The sequence below is a fragment of the Rhinoderma darwinii genome, chromosome 3, assembly GCF_050947455.1.
Source record: "Rhinoderma darwinii isolate aRhiDar2 chromosome 3, aRhiDar2.hap1, whole genome shotgun sequence".
Classification (NCBI taxonomy): domain Eukaryota; kingdom Metazoa; phylum Chordata; class Amphibia; order Anura; family Rhinodermatidae; genus Rhinoderma; species Rhinoderma darwinii.
The window spans coordinates 182,076,092-182,100,181 of record NC_134689.1 but is presented as its reverse complement, the minus strand read 5'-3'; the positions used below and the strand labels follow the sequence as shown (position 1 = coordinate 182,100,181).

At 41.5% G+C, this 24,090-nt stretch overlaps 1 protein-coding gene and 1 long non-coding RNA gene across 3 annotated transcripts in view; one reads left to right on the top strand and one right to left on the bottom strand.

Moving 5' to 3' along the window:
• CAV1 (caveolin 1) overlaps nucleotides 1-23,890 on the bottom strand; it is a 48,408-nt gene extending 24,518 nt beyond the window's left edge. The window contains exons 1-2 of one of the 2 annotated variants that reach the window (XM_075857118.1): nucleotides 23,802-23,890; nucleotides 9,857-10,018 (exon numbers count right to left, since the gene is read on the bottom strand). In XM_075857118.1, the coding sequence (XP_075713233.1) occupies nucleotides 9,857-10,018; nucleotides 23,802-23,831 (192 nt within the window). In that variant the 5' untranslated portion in view covers nucleotides 23,832-23,890. Of the gene's footprint in view, nucleotides 1-9,856; nucleotides 10,019-12,513; nucleotides 12,559-23,801 lie in introns of those variants that run through there. The other variant, XM_075857119.1, reaches the window with a different exon arrangement.
• LOC142749287 (uncharacterized) lies at nucleotides 6,997-11,634 on the top strand. Its single transcript, XR_012882396.1, has 3 exons — nucleotides 6,997-7,084; nucleotides 9,975-10,155; nucleotides 11,364-11,634. It is a non-coding gene; the product is annotated as an uncharacterized LOC142749287 (long non-coding RNA).
• Nucleotides 23,891-24,090: the final 200 nt, after the last annotated feature.

The following is a 24,090-nucleotide window of genomic DNA, read 5'->3' as shown; positions in this document are numbered from 1 at the left end:
GGACTGGAGGAAGAAAAAGAAGAAGAAGAGTGCTGGTTAAGTTAACTTTTAATACTATTAACTCCAGCGGTAGTCACTGTCCCGGGTGCTGAGAGTTCCTGCCGATCAGTTAACTCTTCCAGCACCCTGGACAGTGACTATCCCCTGATGTCGCCTAGCAACGCTCCCGTAATTACGGGTGCACACGTAGCCACTCGTAATTACGGGAGCCCCATAGACTTCTATGGGCCTGCCCGTGCTGTTATTACGGCCTGAAATAGGACATGTTCCATATTTTTCAACGGCACGGGCACCTTCCCGTAAGCATACGGGAAGGTACCCGTGGCCAATAGAAGTCTATGGGCCCGTAATTATGGGCCATAATTACAGCTCGTAATTACGGGCGTTTTTACGTTCGTGTGCATGAGGCCTAAGCATGCGTTATTCTAAGCCGAAACCAGGAGAGAAACCTAAACAGAAGAAATATATAAAGGAAGACCTTATAGGTTTGCTCTCCTGGATTCAATTCTGGTTTGGGCTTAAAAAATGCATGCAAAATCTGCATCAAATCTGCACTGTGGGAACCCTTCCTTAGGGTATATCCACACGTAACGTAAGTAGTGTGGATTTTGAGCGACTGTATTTCATTGCAGAAAATCTGCAGTGTAATACAGTAGCAGCAAATATCATCCACGTGCTACGTAAAAACTCAGCTGAAAAAACATTCATATATTGACCTGGGGTTTCTCTTATCCGCAGCATTTATGTTGCAGAATCACTTGTTTTCTGTTGCGGGTTTTTCTCATTGAATTCAATGGGGAGGTAAAACCTGCAACAAATAGCAGATGTTGCAATTTTTGCAGCGGAAAAGCTTAGATTCACGCACAAAAATCGCAAGTCAGGAAATAAAAGTTTATACTTCCCCGCAGTCATGGTTACGCATTCCTCTGACGTCCTGCAGCCCAGCCTCCTGGGATGATCTTTCATCTCATGTGACTGCTGCAGCCAATCACAGGCTGCAGTGGTCACATGGAATGAAACGTCATCCCAGGAGGCCAGGCTGCAGGATGTCTGATGGATGCGTCGCCATGACTACCGGTAAGTATATGCTTTTTTTTTTTTTGTGGCTGCTGTTTTCCTTGGTGGACTTTCTGCCTGAAAAACTCAGGACCCAGATACAATTGAATACAATGGCAGAGCAGGAAACTATCCGCTTCCTGCTCTGCCATTCACTCCTCCTGGAGCGATATCCCCAGGCAAAGCGTTGCTGACGACCTGGTCGGGGATTCTGCTCATAGACCGAGCCCCTGTCTTCATGGTCCATATAAGGGCAGTGACGTCAGTGCAGGGCACCTCCTGCAGCGGAATCCCCATATATGGACAGTGAAGTCAGGGGGTGCGTCTATGAACGGAATCCGAGGCCAGAGCATCGGCAATGCTTTGGCCGGGGATGGCAGGAGAAGAGCTGGAGTCCCAGGCAGAGTGCTAGTAGCGTTCTGTCCAGGACTCCTGCTCTGGGATTGCCCCTGACATCACTTTCCGGTCCAGGAGGATCCCCTTAGGTCACAGTCTATGGACAGTGATTTTAGGGGCTCCTCTAGCAAAGGGGGTACTGTGTGGCATCATCTACAGCGGGGGGGGGGGCTGTGTGGCTCTATCTACAGCGGGGGGCTGTGTGGTTCTATCTACAGGGGGGGCTGTGTGGCACTTTCTACAAGGGGGCTGTGTGGCACTATCCATAGGGAGGCTGTGTGGCACTATCTACAGAGGGCACAGTGATATTATCTACAGAGGGCACTATCTAAAAAAGGGATGTGTGGCACTATCTACAGCGGGGGGCTGTGTGGCTCTATCTACAGCGGGGGGCTGTGTGGCTCTATCTACAGCGGGGGGCTGTGTGGCTCTATCTACAGCGGGGGGCTGTGTGGCTCTATCTACAGCGGGGGGCTGTGTGGCTCTATCTACAGCGGGGGGCTGTATGGCACTATCCATAGGGAGGCTGTGTGGCACTATCTACAGAGGGCACAGTGATATTATCTACAGAGGGCACTATCTAAAAAAAGGTATGTGTGGCACTATCTACAGGGGGGCAATGTGGCACTATCTACAGGGGGCATTGTGGAATTATCTACAGGGACCAGTGTGTGGCAATATCTACTGGGGGCAGTGTGGAGCACCATCTACAAGGGGCACGGAGTGTGGCACTATTTATGCTGGTTTTTATGCTACCAGTAGTGGTCAGCACATATCGCCTAGCCCTAGTGATAAAGTGAGACATCACCTGCCTGTAAACAAACAGAGACATACTGGCCACCATAGTAGCTGTCAACCAAACTAGTGCAGACATTTTTGTTTGTTTATTTATATACATAAATTCTGGAAAACCATGTCCCCACCTGATAAGCCACGCCCCTTTAAAACACACGCACCAAAGACGCCACACCATAAGTGTCCCTGGAAAAAAAATTCAAACGTTGGCAACTATGTGTATCCTCCCTGTATGAACATGCCTTAGGCATGGAGACTTTTTGTAGCGTGAATTTCACGTTTTTACTATTGAACATCTGCATTCAAGATGCAACTTAAATCACTTGCAGCTGTTGCTCGACAATTAAAATGTAAAAGTTGCGCTACAAAAAGTCTCCATGTAGCCCTACACATAAACAGCAAGTTAATGGGACATTTCTCTAACTAAGGCCAGAGGTACATGGTCATACGCCTATAGAAGTCTACGAAGCCTTACTGTACCTCCATATGTCCCTAATTTCATACAGAGTCATACAGAATCTGACATTAAGATAAATTGTGCCTACAACTAACATGTGGTATTTTTTTTTTTTTTAACGACACAGGAGTGTCTTCATCATTTCTATAGTGGAAGAAAACATCACTACATCATTACACATATACTGTGCTAAACATTGTTGATGCAATCTTTTCCATGCAGCATTTGGTTTGAAATACAGTCTTTCAGATATCGAAACTTTTATCTGCTTACCCAGTGTTAGGTATGCATGAATACATCTAAGAATCTACTCATACGTTGATGCTGAATGACAATGAAGGGTATAATTGGCTCTAAAACCATGTGGACCTCATCATTGCACATGAAGGCTGAGTTCACATGGGGCAGATACGCTGCATAGAAACACGCAGTGTATCCGCCCTGTGCGCCACAGGGAATTCCGGGCAAAAAAACGCACAAAACTGTGGTGCAGTTTTTTGCCAAGAATGTCCGCTGCGGAAAACTGCAGTACTTAGCCGTCCTACTAGCAGGCCGGCCTCCTGGCATGACCATTCATCCCAGGAGACTGCTGCAGCCTGTGATTAGCTGCAGCGGCGCTCACATGGGATGAAGCGCCGTCCCGGGAGGCCGGCCCTCTGATGTCATCCATTTTGGCCTATTGACCACCGCTACAGCCTGTGATTGGCTGCAGCGGTCACATTGGATGAAAAGTCTTCCCAGGAGGCCGGCCTGGAGGAAGAAACACAGACTCCTGGGTAAGTATAAGATTAAATTTTTTCTGAGTTGCGTTTTTTGCGGCGGAATTGCTGCGAACCCGTTGCAAAAAAACTCAACAACTGCTGTTTGTTGCGGGTTTTACCTCCCATTGAATTCAGTGCGGAAAACGCACAACAAATAAGCAGCGTTTACGCAAATACAATTGACATACTGCGGAATAAAATTCCACACCACAGGTCAATTTCTGAGCGTTTTTTCCGCTCAGTATTTACGCAGCGTGTGGATGAGATTTGTTTTATCTCATCCACTTTGCTGCTACTGTATTTGTTGTGGATTTTCTGCAACAAATTCCGTTGCGGAAGTTCCGCAGTATTTAGGCAACGTGTAAACTGACCTTTAGGCCTCATTTACACGTGCGCAAAAGGCACTTGACAGCTCCGTGTGTCATCCGTGTATGATGCGCGGCTGCGTGATTTTCGCGCAGCCGCCATCATAGAGATGAGGCTAGTCGACGTCAGTCACTGTCCATGGTGCTGAAAGAGTTAACTGATCGGCAGTAACTCTTTCAGCACCCTCGACAGTGCATTCCGATCACCATATCGAGTAACCTGTTTAAAAAAAAAGAGGTTCGTACTTACCGAGAACTTCCCGGCCGTTGCCTTGGTGACGCGTCCTTGGTGACGCGTCCTCGGTGACGCGCCTCTCTTGACATCTGGCCCCACCTCCCTGGATGACGCGGCAGTCCATGTGACCGCTGCAGCCTGTGCTTGGCTTGTGATTGGCTGCAGCTGTCACTTGGACTGAATTTTCATCCCGGGAGGTCAGACTGGAGGAAGAAGCCGGGAGTTATCGGTAAGTCAGAACTTTTTTTTTTTTTTACACGTTCACGTATATTGGGATCGGAAGTCACTGTGCAGGGTGCTGAACCAGTTTAACTCTTTCAGCACCCTGGACAGTGACCGTCTCCTGCCGGGTTCGGTCAAAACGAGTTCGGCCGAACCCGGTGAAGTTCGGTTCGCTAATCTCTAAGACACTCAGTTCGGATGTTTGTAAACAGAAAAGCACGTGGTGCTTTTCTGTTTACATTCAGTTTGACAGCTCTTGCGCGAATCACACAGTTCGCACGGAAGTGCTTCCGTGCGACCTGCGTGGGTTTCACGCACCCATTGACTTCAATGGGTGCGTGATGCGCGAAAAACTCAGAATTTTAGCACATGTCGTGAGTTTTACGCAACGCACTCGCGCTGCGCAAAATTCACGCATTGTCTGCACTGCCCCATAGAGTAATATAGGTGCGTACGACACGCGTGAAAAGCACGCGCGTCGCACGTGCGTATATTACGCTCGTGTAAATGAGGCCTTAGAGTGCACTGCTGGATACATAGAAGCTCTATCGTGCGCTCAATTCCGAATCCGTCATGTCAGCGGGACTGAGTTGAATCGAAACATTGTTGGGGTGAATAAAACACACCACTTTTCCATTCACAATCTGGAGTGCTGCCTATGCTTTTTGATTTAGGGTATGTTCACACGACAGCGTCCGTAACGGCCGAAATTACGGGGCTGTTTTCAGGAGGAAACATCCCCGTAATTTCAGCCGTAACGGCATGTGCAGGTGCTTGAACGCCGCGTCAGTTACGGACGTAATTAGCGCTGCTATTCATTGGAGTCAATGAATAACGGCTCCAATTACGCCCCAAGAAGTGACAGGTCACTTCTTTGACGCGGGCGTCTATTTACGCGCCGTCATCTGACAGCGGCGCGTAAATATACGCCTCGTGTGAACAGACAAATGTCAGCCCATTGCTTTCAATGGGCAGATGTTTGTCAGCGCTATCGAGGCGCTTTTTTCGGACGTAATTCGGGGCAAAAACGCCCGAATTACGTCCGTAATTAGTGCGTGTGAACATGCCCTTAGGGTATGTTCACACAGAGTGTTTTCAGACGTTTTTCGAGCCTGAAACGTCCCGAAAAACGGCTGAAAAAAATGGGAAGCAGAACGCCTCCAAACATCTGCCCATTGATTTCAATTGGAAAAATGGCGTTGTGTTCCGACGGGCCGTTTTTTTTGTGGCCGTTTTTCAAAACGGTCGCGTAAAAAGATGGCCGTGAAAAAGAAGTGCATGTCACTTTTTCAGTCGTTTTTGGAGCCGTTTTACATAGACTCTATAGAAAAACAGCCCCAAAAAGGTCTCTAAAAAATGCCACAAAAATCGCGAGTGGCTTAAAAAACGTCTGAAAATCAAGAGCTGTTTTCCCTTGAAAACAGCTCCCTATTTTCAGACGTTTTTTATTTTGTGTATGCACATACCCTTTAGTTCATGACTTAGATGTGATCGATAACAGGTGGATCCGATCCGCTGTCACCGAAACCGTCAGTTCCGCTGTCCTGACGCTGTCGGGTTTGAGTTCAAGATAAAGCTTCTATGTATCCCAGAAACAAACATAAAAGCTGTATCTCAAAAAGTAAAAAAAAAATATATAATAAAAGCCAATTAAAAAGTTATCTAAAATCCTACAATATGTTGTTTTATAAAAAAAAAAAATATATGTGCTCAAAGGTTTACATAGCCTTTAAAGAATGTTTCTTTGGTATACGTTTGGCCAGTTTAAGTCAGTATACCTTTTTTGTTTAAGGCATTGAAAATCGCAGACGACTATGCTTTTCTGGGGAATATACCAAAGAAGTTTGTACTTCACAGTTTAGAGTCATCGTATGCAATGTGTACATCTAACCTACGAACCAAGCTCACTGTAAATGGAACCTCGGTGCTAAATAAACAATCCCCCACCTGAAGCCACCGTCAAATTTTATTAGTGTGAACAATTAATTTGCTTTGTTATTTGAAGCCTATTGAATCCATAACGTTTTTTTTTTTTTTAAAGAAACAATGCCTACACTATTACTTATAAAAATAGAATAAAAAGGCTTTAAAAGCGGTATGAATTCAAGAATGAAAGAAGCATGGCGGATTTGAAAGCATTGCTCATAATAGTATATGGCCAGACATGTTAGAAGATAATTATCCTCTGAGGCAAAATCTTATGAAGATCCAAGTGTCAGTGCCAACACCTGCAAATAGCACACATTATGTCACACTATATCTAGAAAAACAAATAACTCGCTGAAGTATGTTTGACAATGGTTTATTGTTCCTGAAATATGCTTAACTACCAAACAAGGTTTTCTAGAAGAAGGACTTTTCTATAACACACCGTAAGTTATCCATACCATATCTGATATAATAATAAAAAAGACATATATAAATATATATTTTATATATAAAATAAATAGGAGATAGTTTTCCGACTGGTTGAAAGGGAGGCCGAACCCTGCAGAATATTAAAAACCACAAAGTTGTAATATACTTATAAATTCAGTGACGTTCCCGCACCACTGGGACGGGGGTCCCCCATCATATTTGGTAGTCATTAAAAAGCAATGACATTTCATACAAAGACATCTCGGGGCAGCAGGCAATCCCTGGCTGCAGTGATGACATGTCGTCCATAATGACATCACTGATCCAGCCATCGATTGGCTGGCACAATCTCCTAGTTATGTATGAAACATGATCGCCGTGTGATAACAACAAGACAGAGCCAGAGCCTGTGGTGTAGGAAAGACACCTAATTAAAAAAGTAAGTAAACTATTCATAGTTTTTTTTTTTGTTCTTAAACATTCTACAACATTTGGCCCTCTAGTTAAGAGGTTGGAAGAACCCCCTTTTAGGCCAGGATCACACAAACAGGTTTTAGATATGTTTTTTAAGCCAAGCGCAGGAGTTGATCCAAAAAAAAAGATGCATCAGTCTTTTCTTTATACCTTTCCTTCCTTTTGGATCCACTTCTAGCTTTGGCTCAAAAGACAGAGCCTAAACCGCATCAAAACTACATGTGTGTTCCTGGCCAAGGGGGCATTTACATTTACAATTCGATTGATTCTGCAGGTTTGCCTTGATAATTTCCCCCTGCAAATACACAAATGACTAAAGATAAATTATTATATTAGGAACTGTGTTATTGGAGGAAATTTAATAATCGTACATACAAATGATTGGTATTGTTTATTTAATTGTAACGTGTAAATCTTCCCCTACCAGATTGATCATTTGTTTGTACATTTTCTGTGCTAATGTTTGGCCTGATAACTGCATAGCTTAAAAAGTTTAGTCACCGGTAAATCATTTTCACTGCCTACCAGGCCCTAAATATTATTTTTAACTCTGTGACCCTGCAGAGCCACTATATTTTTGAGGTAAAAAAAATTCACCAGTGACTTGTTCATTCCATGTTAGCTGGACAGAGACATCCATAGCACCTCTCTAGGTTAAGGACAAACAAACAGAACCATAGATTTCAGCTTTCTGGGTGCCTGTGAATAGGAGTAAAGGCCCTATTACACAGGACGATTTTGGCCCGTGCAGCGAGCGCTGATCAACGAGACAGCTCGTTGATTGGCGCTCGTTTGCTCCTGTCACACGGAGCTATGGATTAGGACGAGTGGTCATTACACCAATCGCTCGCCCCCTTACATTATCATCATGTCGGCCTTTTCATTCTCTACCAGGAAATGACAAAGCGCCAAATTAAGCCACATTTACAGTATAAGGCTAGATTCACATGAGCATAGACTTGAGCCTATGGAGGGATCCGTGAAAACGGAACAAAACAGGACAGGTTCTATTTTTCAACTGACCCTTTACACTCCCTGTTGAAACAAAAGGCCCCATTGAAAAACATGAACCCATGTGACGCCCATTGTTTCAACGGCCATCATGCGGACGGACGTATTCAACGCTCGTGTGAATAAGGCCTAAGGGGTTTTAAACACTTTTTGCGACTCATCCAACAAAAGGGCGTAGCTAAGTGGGAAATGGTGCATGGTCGAGTGGAAAGGGCATGGCTTAACATTAGCCAAATTGTGTCAAAATTTTGATGCCAAAAAGGTGTTCTGAAGCAAGCCAACAAAGAGATAATATAAAGTTAGACAGACGTGTCTAAAGATGTGCCCAATTTATTGCCATGGTGATATATTTGGGGCATCTAGTCCAATTCAGACAGCGTAGATTTAAAGACAGTATTAGTAAATCTGCCCTATTGCCAGCGCGCAGCTGGCATTGTTCTCATTGTCACAGTAGGGATTGATGTAGGAAGGAAAAGTTCATGTGCACTGTCCATCCACACAATAGAGGTGCTGGCTGCCATCTAACAGCAGCTTCATTATTATTAGGCCACAAGGCCTATAAGATAAATGCAATATTCCCCATCCTAATATATTGCAGCACTCAGCTAAATGTACTATTCCTTCACAGAATGGAATATGTTGCTATTTACATTCATTCTTTGTTTGATGGTGCCTATAAAAGCAGAAAGTTTGTATACAAGGCTATAATGACCCTAGTGGACAATATCTAGAATGACAGTTATGCCATTAATAATGTAAAAAAAGATGATTAAAAACAGGAAAAATAAGGAAAGGCCTTTTTTTAACTCATTCCTCCCCTAATTTATAATTTCTTTGAAGCTAAATGGGGATTTGGGAGTGACAGTGATCTCTTGAATATTGGCGAAAATTTTATGTCAAGGAAAATGTTAGGAGATTAATTTGTGCTTTCATCTGAATAACCCTGGATTACCCTTAGTCCAATCCCAGGAAGGAAGTAATGCATGTCCTTAGAAGTGGACAGATCTAAACTTCTATGCCGAGTTTGTCCCGACCCTCGAAATAAAAAGAACTGAACACAGTTCGCAAAAAGATTCCTGCAGCCAAACCAAAAAACGCAGCCCCGTAAACAGAATATTTACTGCCAGTAACTGCTTAAAATAACAGTTTCTTCTATATCAAACGTAGCGGCAGAATGTTTACTCTGGGTTATGAGCGGTCACAACGTGGATTCATTTCCATGCCCTACTAGTGGTGATCAACCAGCAGAGAAGATATTATTTTCTATATGATAAACGCAGGTTATGGATAAACAAACGGATGAATTGTAAAGATCATATTCCCAGCAAGTAGTGAAGTAAAAGTCAAGATGGCACTTGTAGTTCTACATCAGCTAGAAAGTCACAGGTTGCCTAAGTACAAAGTAGTATCAGTTGTGTGTGTGCGTTCTCTATACAGTGTGACGGAATATGCTGGTGTTATAACAATAACTGTAAAATTAATAAGCAAAGTGACGTCACATCCATAGCCAGCACATGCACATTTATATGTATATATTAGATCATCCTATATAATGTACATGCAAAAAAACGATCTCAGGTAACATCTAACAGTGGCATCTCGCAGCTGTCACATGTACACATATAATCTACCTGCACAATATATATATATATATATATATATATATATATATATATATATATATTTCTGTCTGTCAGTTAAAGTGGCAGTCACAGCCTCCACCCACCTTCACCACATCGTCATTCAGGTGCTTCGGGTCTCTGTTGACCAGGTTGATCTCCTTGGTGTGGACATCTTTCTCGTTGAGACTGTCATCTGCCATGACCTTGTTGTTGGGCTTATAGATGTTGCCTTGGTCTCGGATGATGGGAGTAGTGTACAGGACACCCTGGGGTGTATCACAGCAGTGATGGGAGAGGAAGAAAAGAAAAGAAAAAACTTTTAACAAACTAATCGCATAGATGAAGAAAGAAGCAGCAGCCACTTGTCAGCATGAGCAGAGAAACTTGTCCGGCACTGTTACAAGTAAGGCTTGGTATATAAGAGATTCCATGCACAACACCACACCCCTATGTAGCAGAGCACATCTCTCCAGCAGGGGTCAGCACATCGGGAATATTCCTCATTCCTGGGGGATTCCGAACCCCTCCCAAAAAGGCAATCCCTGCCTGTCACACCCTCAGAGTTTCCATGTGAAGTAGGAATTCAATGCTATCTCCAGCTCTTAACCCTTGTATTCCCCCTGGAAAAGCATGCAGCTTGTGTCTTGCAAAGACAAACAATTTACTGAAGAAAACAGAGAAAATCTTCCCTTGAAATAGACATTATTCCCTTTTTTATTTTTAAGCTATTATTGTAACTTCTGACAAGTTTCAGAGCACAGGTACATAGTCATAGCTAAGGCTAAGTTCACATCTCATTTTTACAGTACGTCTGACGTGCACGATCTGACATGAAAAAAAGATTGTCAAAACGTGCACCACAGCGTGTACATTGATTTCTATGGTCAGGGCGAATGCGCTAATGGTGTAGTTTGTGCTTATGTTTTGTACACTTACATTCTATCCTTTTTTTTTCCCCAAGTCCTGAAAAGCGTAGTCTACTACGCTTTTCAGTACTTTTCAAAAACGTATACCACTCATATATGTTGTATTGAAGTCAATGGCGACGTATGGATGACGTATGCATTCTTAAACCCTACATTTGCATACGTAAAATGTATACGTTTTTGTCACTATATATGGGAAATTGCCCAGATTATGGGATAAAACAGCGCCTCGCACTGCCCAGCCCCTCAGAACTGGTGCCAGAAAACACTGCAGCCACTCCCTACTTCTAGCTTTATATTTTGACTTTACAAAGTTTTATTTGGCTCAAGAACAAAAAACGTATACGTTTTTAGACATAAGAACGAACACAAACGTATAGAACCGTATACCACAAATGTGTGAACAAAATTAGATGTGAACTTAGCCTAACACTGAGCATAAGTAACAATCATACAAGACATAGTAATAGAATAAACAGTATAATAAATACACTCTCCATACCAGATATGCGGCCATGTACTCACTATTGGCAATACTAAATATTTGACTTAAATACAGCAAATAACAACAAGGGCTAGAAATGAGATACATCAAATATGTGGTTTAAGCCATTTTGGATACTGAAGGTCCAGAGCACCTTTTTTGGATGGGCAATATTTGTTTACGCCCTCCTCTTTTGGATAGGTTAACTCTGTCAATGCCTGACACAGAAAAAAGAAGAAATGTCACTGAAGTGGACTTGTGTAACATGCCTGGCAACATTAGAAGAAGTTTACACCAGTGGGTTCAGAGCATCAACTAGGTGATCTAGAAAAAAATCTTACCCATTGTCTTATTGTATATGATATATCACATTAATTGTGTAGAAATTAATATATGACTGTATGGTGTAACACATGTTAGTATCTGCTCATTTAAATATACGAGAAACTAAAAGATAAGAACAATAAAACATTTTGGATCCACATGTCGGAGTCCTTGAATTATTGCCATTCCCTCTGTAGAGTGATTAAAAGATGGACTAGTTTTTTAAAGGGTTAATAATGTCGCTTCTGCATAAAGTGTAGGTAAAAGGTACTTTCTAATAGATGCTGTGAAAATTTGACATTAGTAGTGGCCAACACTATGTTCAGCTTTTGAATCCATCAGAGGGAACCAAGGCCACTTAGCCAGGAGCGAGAGAGCGTGTGCGTACGTGCATACACACACACATACATACACACACATACACGCACACACACATTTAATTGAATGATTATGTTTGCAATCCATGATCCCCTTTATACCCCTTATTCCAGCCATAGCTGAGCATGAGTAGAGCCAGCCGCAGAGTCCACAGTAATAGTCCCAGCCACGTTGTGCCCCTAATAGTGTCATTCACAGAACCCCCCAACAGTGCTAACCACAATTCACCCTCAAACACTGAGCCATAGAGCTCTTCAAAATGTGGCAGTGACAGAGCTTTCTAAGGCCGGGTTCCCACATAGCGTAAACACAATGAAATTCAGTGCAGAGACTTCGCAGCATTTACAGCAGCAGCAAAGTGAATGAGATTTAGACAAATTTCATGCCCATAATGCGGAAAAAAACCTCAGCAAAAACGTTCAGAAATTGAACTGCGGTGCAGATTTTAAATTTGCAGCATGTCAATTTATGGTGCATTTTCATTGCTTTACTGTTGTGGGTTTTGCCAGTGGAATTCAATAGGGATGTAAAACGAGCAACAGAAAGCCAAGTTTTGGCACTTTTGTGGCGGAAACGCAAAAATCGCAACTGAGAAAAAAAACAAAAACTTTTTTTTTGGTTTAAAATGAACAAAGAAGCTTATACTTACTATATGGGCATTGCAGTGTTTACATGGACTGCAGTGTCATCCCAGGAGACCGGACTGCATGGACAACAGAGGGAAGCGTCGCCATGACTACAATGTGGTGTGGTTTTTCAAACGGAATGTGCTACGGGTTCTAGGTCAGATACGCTGCGTATCTGACCAATGGAAACTTGGCCTCACAGTGCCAGTCACAGAATCCCCCAACAGGGACAGCTACAGAACCCCTCTAATAGTACTAGCCATACAAATCCCCTAACAGTGCCACCACACAGTTCCCCCAACCTTAACAGCTACAGAGCTCCCATAGCAATGACTGTACTCTTCTGACTCCCAATAGTGACAGCTACAGAGCTCCCATAGCAATAACTGTACTCTTCTGACTCCCAATAGTGAGAGCTCCCATAGCAATAATTGTACTCTTCTGACTCCCAACAGTGACAGCTAAAGATCTCCCATAGCAATAACTGTACTCTTCTGACTCCCAATAGTGACAGCTACAGAGCTCCCATAGCAATAACTGTACTCTTCTGACTCCCAACAGTGACAGCTACAGAGCTCCCATAGCAATAACTGTACTCTTCTGACTCCCAATGGTGACAGCTACAGAGCTCCCATAGCCATAACTGTACTCTTCTGACTCCCAACAGTGACGGCTACAGAGCTCCCATAGCAATAACTGTACTCTTCTGATTCCCAATAGTGACAGCTACTGAGCTCCCATAGCAATAACTGTACTCTTCTGACTCCCAACACTGACAGCTACAGAGCTCCCATAGCAATAACTGTACTCTTCTGACTCCTAACACTGACAGCAACAGAGCTCCTATAGCAATAACTGTACTCTTCTGACTCCCAATAGTGACAGCTACAGAGCTCCCATAGCAATAACTGTACTCTTCTGACTCCCAATAGTGACAGCTACAGAGCTCCCATAGCAATAACTGTACTCTTCTGACTCCCAATAGTGACAGCTACAGAGCTCCCATACCAATAACTGTACTTTTCTGACTCCCAATAGTGACAGCTACAGTAACAGTTACTGAGAGTGGCCAATCAGTGGGTGCTCACTGTAACTACTACCTCCTATACCCAACATCGGCACAGGAGCTATTCATTCATGCACATTCATGTACTGGGCTGTTCTGCAGACACACCTGGGCCACCTGTTCTAGACTGTGCTCTATATAGAATATTATAATCTCATGTTCAAGGATTTGATTATCATGACTGTAAGGACCATGCACGAAGGAATCCCTGTCACATCCTTTAGTAATTGTATAAGAACGTACAAAGCCCCATTGTGGGCACCCACATTTGGTAAATCAATGTACCAGACCTTCCTCCTCAACGAGACATTTTGTTGAGCCCTTTTATAGTGCCATATAAAATGTGCCCACATGGATAAATCCAATATTATATTCCCCAGTGATGTTTTGCAGTTAGTTGAACAAGTGACAGAAAAATAACCCTTCTGTTGCAATTGTAGATCAAAATTTCTGTGCCAACGTAAACCATAGTTTTGAAGTTGTGTTAATTTAGTAAATTCCACAAAAATTAAACTCCGGCCCAGCCATATAATTAACAGATCTTTAATATATCTTGAGAATAGCTTGATGTTTTGCGAGAAGGGATCATTATCTAAAAAACAATGTTTATTGCCTCACATTCCGCCAACCAACCAAACGCAGATAAAAAGAAGACTAAAACTCTGCAATGTTGTAAACCAATCGAATAATTACTGTGTTTAGACAAATAAAACGTTACTGTAGTGACATCCAAATGCGGTGTAATTGCTGAATATAGCAAGACAACATCACAAATCCGAAATGTCAAATCTGCCATTTATATGTGCCCCTTGGGAGACCACAGAGAAGCAATACAAAGTTCTGGGAATAGGAATCAAGCCACTGGCATTAATTCTCATTCAGCAACCCTTAGCTAGTATAAACACAATGCGCTAATGTTGTTAGCAAGCGAAATCCTAATTTCCTAATAAATTATAGAGAAGCATTTATAAATGATTAAGAAAAATACAAAAATGTTATAAAGAAGCGCAAAGAAGTGTTAAAGATATTGCTCTCTATTGGAGACTTTATCTAGGATTAAATGAAATTGTAATGCGCATTGACCATCTCCATGTCCAAGACTACCTGTCTGTGGATAAGTCAATTGGTCAAGCAACTATAACAGTATGCACAATCCATAGCAGCCAATTTCTTGCATATCTCCGCAGTATGCTGTATATGTATTTCCTTGTACTGAAAGCAAATTAAAGGACAGCGGCCCGCGGATAGATGCCCTTAACACACACACAGTATAACCAGGATTTGCGGTGTAGCTAATTCAATTTATTGTTCTTTGTAAGCAGCCATTTCAGACTGTGGGAGAGGCTGTTTGTAGTAGAGACATGGCCATTTTTCTGCACCTCATGCACATAACACCAATTCCCATTCACGTAAACATCAATGCATAGTGTATTGTGCCCTGTATATTACAAACTGTGTTCCATTTTTCTGGGCCTCTTCCATTGGAAGGTTTACCTTATGCTACAGGGAAAGCATACTCAGAAATATGCAAACCTTTGAGGGTCCGGAGAAGTCCATGATAAGTATTTTTGTCCCTTGCTAACCTTGTGTCCATAGACAATAGAGAGAACTGTCCAACTATCACAATGGGGACATAATCGTGTGGAAAATACACCAAATGTAACCCCTCTATTGGCCCCACAAAAAAAATAATATATACATATATACAGTATATTACTCTATGCACCAAATAACATTTTGAGCTTTTTCTTTAATTTGACAAGTATTTAACACTGTGTGGGTGGTCTCTATGGCAGTCATGTGAAAAGCTGTGGCCGGACTTCCTCTGTATCAACAGGAAGTCCAAGAACATTGTAAAGTACCAATCTACAGTGGAATTACATCCAGTCCATCAGATAACTAAGCAAACTCTTGTCTTTCTATGTCTCTTGGGACCAGGTCCTTATAAGCCTATGTTCACACGTTCAGGATTATGTCAGGATTTAGGAACAGATTCTGCACTCAGAGAATCTGCTAACATTCCGCCGGTAATGCATATGAATTGGGTATTTCATACCCTATTCACACGCTAAGGAAAATATCAGTAAGGCATAATGAATACGCTGCGGCTTTTAAAAACCACCACCTGCTCATTACTGCCGCAAGTCCCACGCTGAAAACCTGTGGATTTGCTTAATTAAATAACAATGGGCTAATCGGCGGCCTGATATCCCTCACTTATTGATATCCCCCACTTGATCAAACGCTAACTGTACCAGCTCAGGTTACAATTTTCATTCTACATCATGATGAGCTTTTAAGACCATGGCATAAATAATTTGATGGTGTGGCTATAATGGAAATCCTTAGACCAGTTTTTTCCAATTATGAAGAGTATGAGAGGTAAGTCCAGCAAGGTACTTTTATGGTATAGTTATTACCGTGTTCTTTTTATACAGAAACCCCTTAAAATAATTCATGGAAGATATGGCTTCAAAAGGGTTGCACCAGAATCGACAATTATCACCTATCCACACGGTAGGTGAGAATTATCTGATCACTAGGACACCACTGGGACCCCCACCAATTGAAAGAACTGGGGTCCTGTTCATCCTCACTGTTTGACCCCGGTAAGGAAGACATTGAATAGAGCGACGATCGAGAATGTGTGCTTACTGTACAGAGCTCAGCTATTTCCAGTCTCTTATACACATTGAATGGAGTGGTGGGCGCATGTTCAACCCCTGCTCCATTCAAGCTCCTCCTTACCCCGGTTCTTTCGATAGGTCTGGGTCCCAGCTGTGCGGTCCTCAGCGATAAGACAATTATCCCCTATCCTATGGATAGGTGATAATTATCGATTCTGGTACAATCCCTTTAATATTTAATTATTTTTTGTGTGTCTGATACATTTTAGATTTTAGTACATAGCCTTTCTCTTTTTTTCATGCAATATTATATAGCAGTTCTAGAATACATAGTGCATAGTCCCATGTTTGTGAGTTTGTTAGTAATCTTGGTACGTAAATTTTCATTTTATTTACCATAAAAATCATTTCTAAATCTAGATCTACAGTTGTGCTTACAATAAAGAGTTTTTATTTGGTGTAATAAGCCATTCTAATTACAGTTACCAAAAGCTTAAGGCTCCATCATTGGGAATAAAAGTTCCTGAAAACGGAACCATTCAACCATCAGCAAGCAATTGTAGGTCTATGCTGTGCATGCCACATGCCGATTCAGATGGTTACATTCTACTGCCAAGATATGATACCTGAACGACCTCTGCAAATGAGATTTACTATCCAAAGTGCACCAGATTTCGGACCTACATGTTGTGCACCACATTTATTAACTACTTTAGACACTTTTTGTGCCTTGCTCAACAAAGGGGGTGTGGCTTAGCAAAAATTGTCATTGTCTACACGTAATAGGGCGTGGCTTAACTGTATCAACGTGCGACAAAACTTTGCCAAATATTGCTAGATGCGCCACATTTATCATACAGTATGCATGAATTTGATAAAATTGGTGCCTCTACTGACTGCCTTATCTAAATCTTAGACAGTTTTAATAAATCTGCCCCATTGAGTTTACTTAGTACAATAAAACTGCAAAAAGACCCAGATTTTGGGTGGGATTCAAACAGCGTACTTATATTTAATGGGCAATTTATATGGGCAAGTGATCTATTGATCTATTTGAGTTCTATCTGCAGATACAGGCTATATTATGATGGCATGTGGCTGCTGCTACAATGGTACGTAACAGTCTGCCATAAACAGCTCTTTGCTTTGTGCTGACAGATTCATAGATTTACAGGGTTTTATGATGCGGTTAGTCCGGATCATTAGACCTGCTGTTGGGCCGGGATTTGTGGCTGTGCTGGTCTTGCAGTGGGGATTTAGATTTCTTCCCAACCTTGTAACCATATATTCAGATATCTCCTACTTGTAAAGTGGACAATTCTAATAAGTAAATAATAAGGAGCTGCCGTATATGTAGTCCATTAATGTACAATGGTACAGGGTCAACTTTAGTCTAGATTTTTTTTCAAAAATGTATTCTTCACTATTTTCTGTTTGATTCTTTTGTTCTTCCTGATAACTGTATGTTTACAGGATATGTCAATTCTCTGTAAATGTTTTATTATTTTACAGGCCTTAGATTCTCTTTTCATGTTTTGACAAGCAGGAAATTCTTGGCAGATTATACCATCCACCATTGGCAGCCACCCTCTTCAATACTTTCTGACATTGCTTTAGATAAAAAAAAAAGTGACAGTTACCAGAAAGAGAGTATTATCAAGCAACGGCAGAGCACTCCAATAAGGTTCTGGTGCTCAGTGTAAGGATACTTCCATCTACTATATAGTATGTAATAATCCTTGGAACCTGAATTTTTTTATGCTACAATGCTTATAAGTAGTGATTTATTAATCTATTGACAAAAAATGGATCGGCAAAATATCTAAGATACGTTTTGATCCACCCAGGACCTTTTTTAAAGTGCATCTGAAGTATGTAAATTGAGCAAATCAATGGTATAATTAGTGACATGCACCATTTTTATGACAATGGATTAATAAATCAATACATACGATAATTGTAACAAAGCTCGGGAGCCTTGAATTATTAGAACTCAGAAAGGGAGCATAACTGGAAATATAGGGTGTCTCTTATTACCTTCACACTATAGGACAGGTTTACTACTACTTTCTAAGTTTTAGACAGCGCAAACTTAGACGAGGTAGTCAGAAAATGTGTCAAATCTATCAAAGTGGTGCACGCTGTATGATAAATTTGGTGCATCTAGCTAGACATGCTCTTCTTTATACTACCTATTCGTTTCCGACATTTTTTGGCGCCCAAATTTTAAAACATTTTTGGTGCATTGTCATATTGTAAACCCTTTACGCTAGACCACCTTTCCCTTTCCGCTAGACCACCCATGTCCCCAATAAGCCACGATCCCCTTGTCGAGCGTGTCATAAAAGTGTCTAAACAGTTAATAAATGTGGCGCATAGCATTTACGCCAGAATTTTGCAGATTTTGAGTAGTAAATCTGCCCCAATGATGTCAACAAAGTTTATACAGTTAGACACTTTTAACATGAATGTGTGGGTTTATTTAAAAGGGTGCTTAGCTTGGGGTGGGGGAGTGGAAAGGGCAGGTGCCTGGGCAGCAAAAAAAACAAGCCACTCTGCCTTGGCTAGGGTATGTAGATACAGGGCAAGGGCAGGGAACAAAACCTTTGCCCCAGGTAGAGCAAAGCCTTCCTACACCTCTGGTTTTGTTATAATTGCAGGGTCACATTAAAGTGTACTGTATCTTGTTTCACTTTTTTTTAAGCATGTTTGTTTTATGTTTTTGTTTTGTAGCATCTTTCTGCCAGCAGAGAAAATTCCTCGAACTGCTGGAAATCTGCCACGACATACTAAAGAAAGGGCCACTGACTCATTGAGCCCTTTGCTCAGAGGTGTTTAATCGATTTATAGAGCCCTATTGGTCTTGAAATCAGTGGCGGTACAAAACTATAAGCTCACATGTATTCATGACATATCACAAGATTTCTCTTTTAACCATTTTCCCTGTGGTGTTGTATGATGCTTGCAGGTCATTTGTAACCGACAGGTCCCCCTACTAAAACAGCGTAGAGTCATGGTAACTGAAATGGCGTATCACTATTTATATTTCCAATACACCGATTTTTGGGGAAAATATGATGTAAATTCCACTGACAGCTGTGAGTTTTCTCTGAAGCTACAAAGCTAACCTTTGTGTAATAATCCCATTTGCCTCTGGGAAGATTGGCATTAAAGTGCAAAGGTCTTGACAGTTTACTTTACACAGTGTAGCCATTTTATGAACTACATGTGGTTGACTTACACCACTGCTAAACAAATTTCCCCACATTCCATGTGTAACCTACAGTGTCATATATAATGTAACACTTTGCCATACTGGAAAATTAGAACTCTTTAAAATAGCTTTACACGAGAACACTAAAATTCGTCACGAAGGTGAGAAAAAAAAAATCTATAATATCCATATCCTCATCCACAGGAAAACCAGTCCCACTGGTGAAGTGAGAAAGGAAATACAAGAAACAATAAAGTTATAGAAGCTGATTTCCTAAATAGCCAGATGTCAGTCATTTGTTTTGTTCATTTCTTATTCATGTTTATCTGCAATGAGGAAAAAAATGTACTTAGGATTTTGATAGCAGTGAATAAGTTTATGAAACTAGAAAACTAGTTTATGAAAATAATTTTATTTTTTTTACCAGTAAGAATAAGAGACACTGTACTGTTATAAGGGTCAGACTGGCCCATCAAGGGACGGGAATGATCACCAGTGGGCCATGGTACAGATGAGATAATTCGGGCCCGGCCACAATAGGGCTTATTGAGTGCAAAAAAAAACCAAAACCCTACCTGAAACTGAGGGTAACCACCTTTTTATTAGATTATTTCACCTAACCTTTTAGTTCCTAGAGATGATGTGGGCTGTGTGTACAACTATAAAGAATAGGGGTAATGAAGTCATAAAAATTCTACCTTACAAATTTTTGTATAGTTGGATGGTGGACCCTCAGAATCATTTTCTCTGGTAGGACCATGTTACCCACTGCTGAATTTGAGTTATAGTGGACAACTAGCAACCCAGAGGCCACATGCAGTCCACGGGTACTCTACCTGTGGCTCCTGGTGCCTCCCTTTTTTCTATACAGTACACAGTGAGAAGAGGTAGTAGAGCATGCTCATGAAGCTATGAACTGACTGTGTACTATAATATGTCATTTTCACATCCCAGAATTCCAATTTTTAATCATCAATTTCCGACCTATTTTTTTGTGTTATAGGCATCAATGTTCTACTACAAATGTTTGATGATTGGGGGTCAGACTCATGGGACCCTCACCAATCCCAAGAGCTAGTCCCACGACTCCTATTTGGAGACATAGTTACAGTTACCCTCAATTAAATCAAATGTGAGATACAGCAACAGCTAAGCATCTTCACTCAGCTGTTTCAGTATCTGTTATGTGTAATCACTCTCCATTATAGACACTTTTTCACCGCTGAGTGGAGCAGGACAATAAATGGAAAGTATAACATTTTGAGGGGGTCAACAGCAACATCTGAGGCCCAGTTGTTTGCCCACCAATGGCTTAGAACATATAAGCTACATCATCACTGTAACTAGGGATGTTGTAGGCAGTACAGATGTGTCCATCCTTAGTTTCTCTTAAATTGTGTTAAGTTATACACTTTGTCATGATACCAACTCAATACAATTTTGCACCAACCAGTAAAAAAATGGATGTCTGACAGTTGGCAGCCGTTATGCCCCATGCACACGACAGTAAAAATCGTCTGTAATTGCGGACCATAATTGCGGTCCTCAATTACGGACCAATTCACTTCTATTGACCACGGATTCCTTCCCGTATATTCATGGGAAAGTGTCCGGGCAGTAGAAGTGTACCGCAAAAGATAGGACATGTTTGCTTTTCACAGACCGTGCTCCCATACTTTATATGGGAGCACAAACGCAAATATGGGTGCCTATCCGCGGCCGGCCGTGCCCCCAATCATGGGCCGTGATTACAGACACGTCTGTGTGCATGGGGCCTTAGAGATATCCGTCACATCCATCCAGTGAAAAATGTATAGGTTAAACATATTTGTTGTTTTAACATTGGAGTCTGGGGGCAACGCATAGCAGACAGATGGCTCTGGTGGCTGCCATCCATCGGCCTTCCGTCACACATGGACTCCAATTTTAAAAAACGTACACATATAAAAAATTTTACTGGATGGTTGTTACATAGTACGGTTGAAAAAAATACATATGTTCATCAAGTTCAGCCAAGGAATGGCAGAAAGGGAAGGGATGGGAAAAATTATAGAACTTTGTTTTACCCCTATTGATCCAGCGGAAGGTTTAATCCGACTGGATCAACATTCAAACAAGATTCTATACATTGACATAGGAGCTGATATTTTTTAGTTCTATGAAAATATCTAAGCCTTTTTTAAAGCCATCTACTGTCCCTGCTGTGACCAGCTCCTGCGGTAGACTATTCCATAGATTCACAGTTCTCACAGTAAAGAAGGCTTGTCGCCTCTGCAGAATGAATCTGTTTTTCTCCAGACGGAGGGAGTGCCCCCTTGTTTTTTGAGGGGATTTTACATGAAACAAGTTTTCACTATATTTCTTGTATGGGCCATTCATATATTTATACAAGTCAATCATGTCCCCCCTTAGTCGTCTCTTTTCAAGGCTAAATAGGTTTAATTATTTTAATCTTTCCTCACAAATTAGATTCCCCATGCCCCTTATTAGTTTAGTTGCTCTTCTATTTTTTCCAACTTCAGGGCATTCTTTCTATGAACTGGGGGAAGAACTGAACCGCATATTCTAGATGAGGCCGCACTAATGCTTTGTAAAGTGGTAATATTACATCCCTGTCCCGCGAGTCCATGCCTCTTTTAATACATGACCATATCTCGCTGGCCTTCGAGGCAGCTGATTGACATTGCATGCAGTTATTTAGTTTATGATTTACAAGTACACCCAGATCCTTCTCAACAAGTGACTCTCAAAGTATAGCTCCCTTTAGGACACTCCCTGCAGGTTGTTGGTACCCACATGCATAACTTTACACTTATCTACATGAAACCAATCATTTGCCGAGTGGATGCCCAAACACTCAGTGTGTCCAAATCGGCTTGTCATTTCCGAACATCTTCCATAGACTAAACAATACTACATAGCTTGGTGTCATCTTCAAAAATAGAAATAGTGCTATTAATCCCATCCTCTATATCATTAATAAATAAGTTGAATAATAGTGGACCCAGCACGGAAACCTGGGGTACACCACTTATAACCGGGGACCATTCAGAGTATTATGAACAGAACTGAACTAAGTTCTTTAAGAACTCTTGGGTGTAACCCATTTGGTCCTGGAGCCTTGTTCATATTTATTTTACTTAGCTTGGACCATATTTACATTCAGCCAGTTTAGTATATTAATTGATGTATTAACAGCATGATTGTGACATATATTTTTTTTAACATGGCAGTCTAGGGGCGACGGATGGCATCTGTCGGAGGCATCCGTTTTATTTTTACATGTTTGTTCAACATCTCGGACCAAACATCTCAGGATATGTCAAAATTAGGGAGAAAGTAAGGGAGGATACATCTGTACTTCACTGGAAAACTTGCTAGCATATGTGGGTCCTGAGTTTAGCTAAAATAATTCTAATATGAGAAACATATATCTGCATATTAAATATCTATGTAGCCACATATATATATGTTACATTTAACTTATAAGAGACAACTAACTGTATATGTATAACCATGTGCCCTGCAGTCAAACAGAAAATATGAGTAACCAGAGGCATTGGGGGATGTATTAAAACCTCGCCCATAAATGGTAGGTGAGGGTTTCATTCTTGAGGTGTGAAACTATTCTAGCGAGTGTCATACAATGCTAGTGCACTGTTCATGATCAAATACTAAACCGTATCCTAATTATAGCATTATCCTTAATGAACCGTAAATTAACATTTCCAAACTCCTCTCACTAGTACGAATGAACTTAAACCACCGCAAACCTCTGTGGAAAAGGGAGAGGCAATACTACTGTGTTTCTCCAATAAAATGGCCTTTGAAGACTTACAGGGAATAGCATTGCCAGTGAACACCCTGTAATTTGCCTTTCTCAGAAAACTCAGCATACTTTTTCCACTCACACAGTTTGAGGTTATTCTCAATATACATTCTGTTAAACGTAACTGACTTCACCATGAGGATATCAGCACACTTGCGCAAAATGAGTGTTTTTCCCAGACTCCTTTTCATTATACCAATAGGTACAAGAATGCCAAGTTGGCTTCATGCAGAATAAATACTCCGTCAAGAGAGCCAAAGTTGCATTCCATTCTCTACTCCTCCAAGCAAAGTTATATATTTTCAAGGAGGTAACAACTCAGTGTCAGGCATATCAGCTTAAAATGATTCTGCACAGGGCAGTACCACCTAGAAAACCTTAAACTTTCACCGCAAAGCCCTGATAATCTGCACATGTTTTCATGCCATCATCTGCCTCATAGATCACTCGCATTTTTTTATGAGACAGGTACATATAGACGTAACACCTCAAGAGTTTTACAAAGAAGGTGTCTATCTGAGCAACTCCCAAAGTAAAGAAGACGCACTATTTCCACATGCACTAGGCAGTCCTACCTCTTCATCTATGTATTTGCCACCAGACATGCTGTCCTTCAGTTGCCAGGAGCTCTGATTGAGATTTCAGTGAGGTATGATTTAAGGGAGGAAGATCCTGCATTGTGTAAAGGCACAGCAAGGAAAGGAGGGGAAGGAGGTGGCTGGGAGCATGATTATTGCTGGCCCACGTCCAATGTTTGTTCTGCTTGGTTTTGGCATAGATGACAGCCGTGTTGAACTCAGAAACATCCCTAGGGCTCATGATACAGAAATAAGGTGCTGGGAGCCACAAAAGTTTTCATCCTCA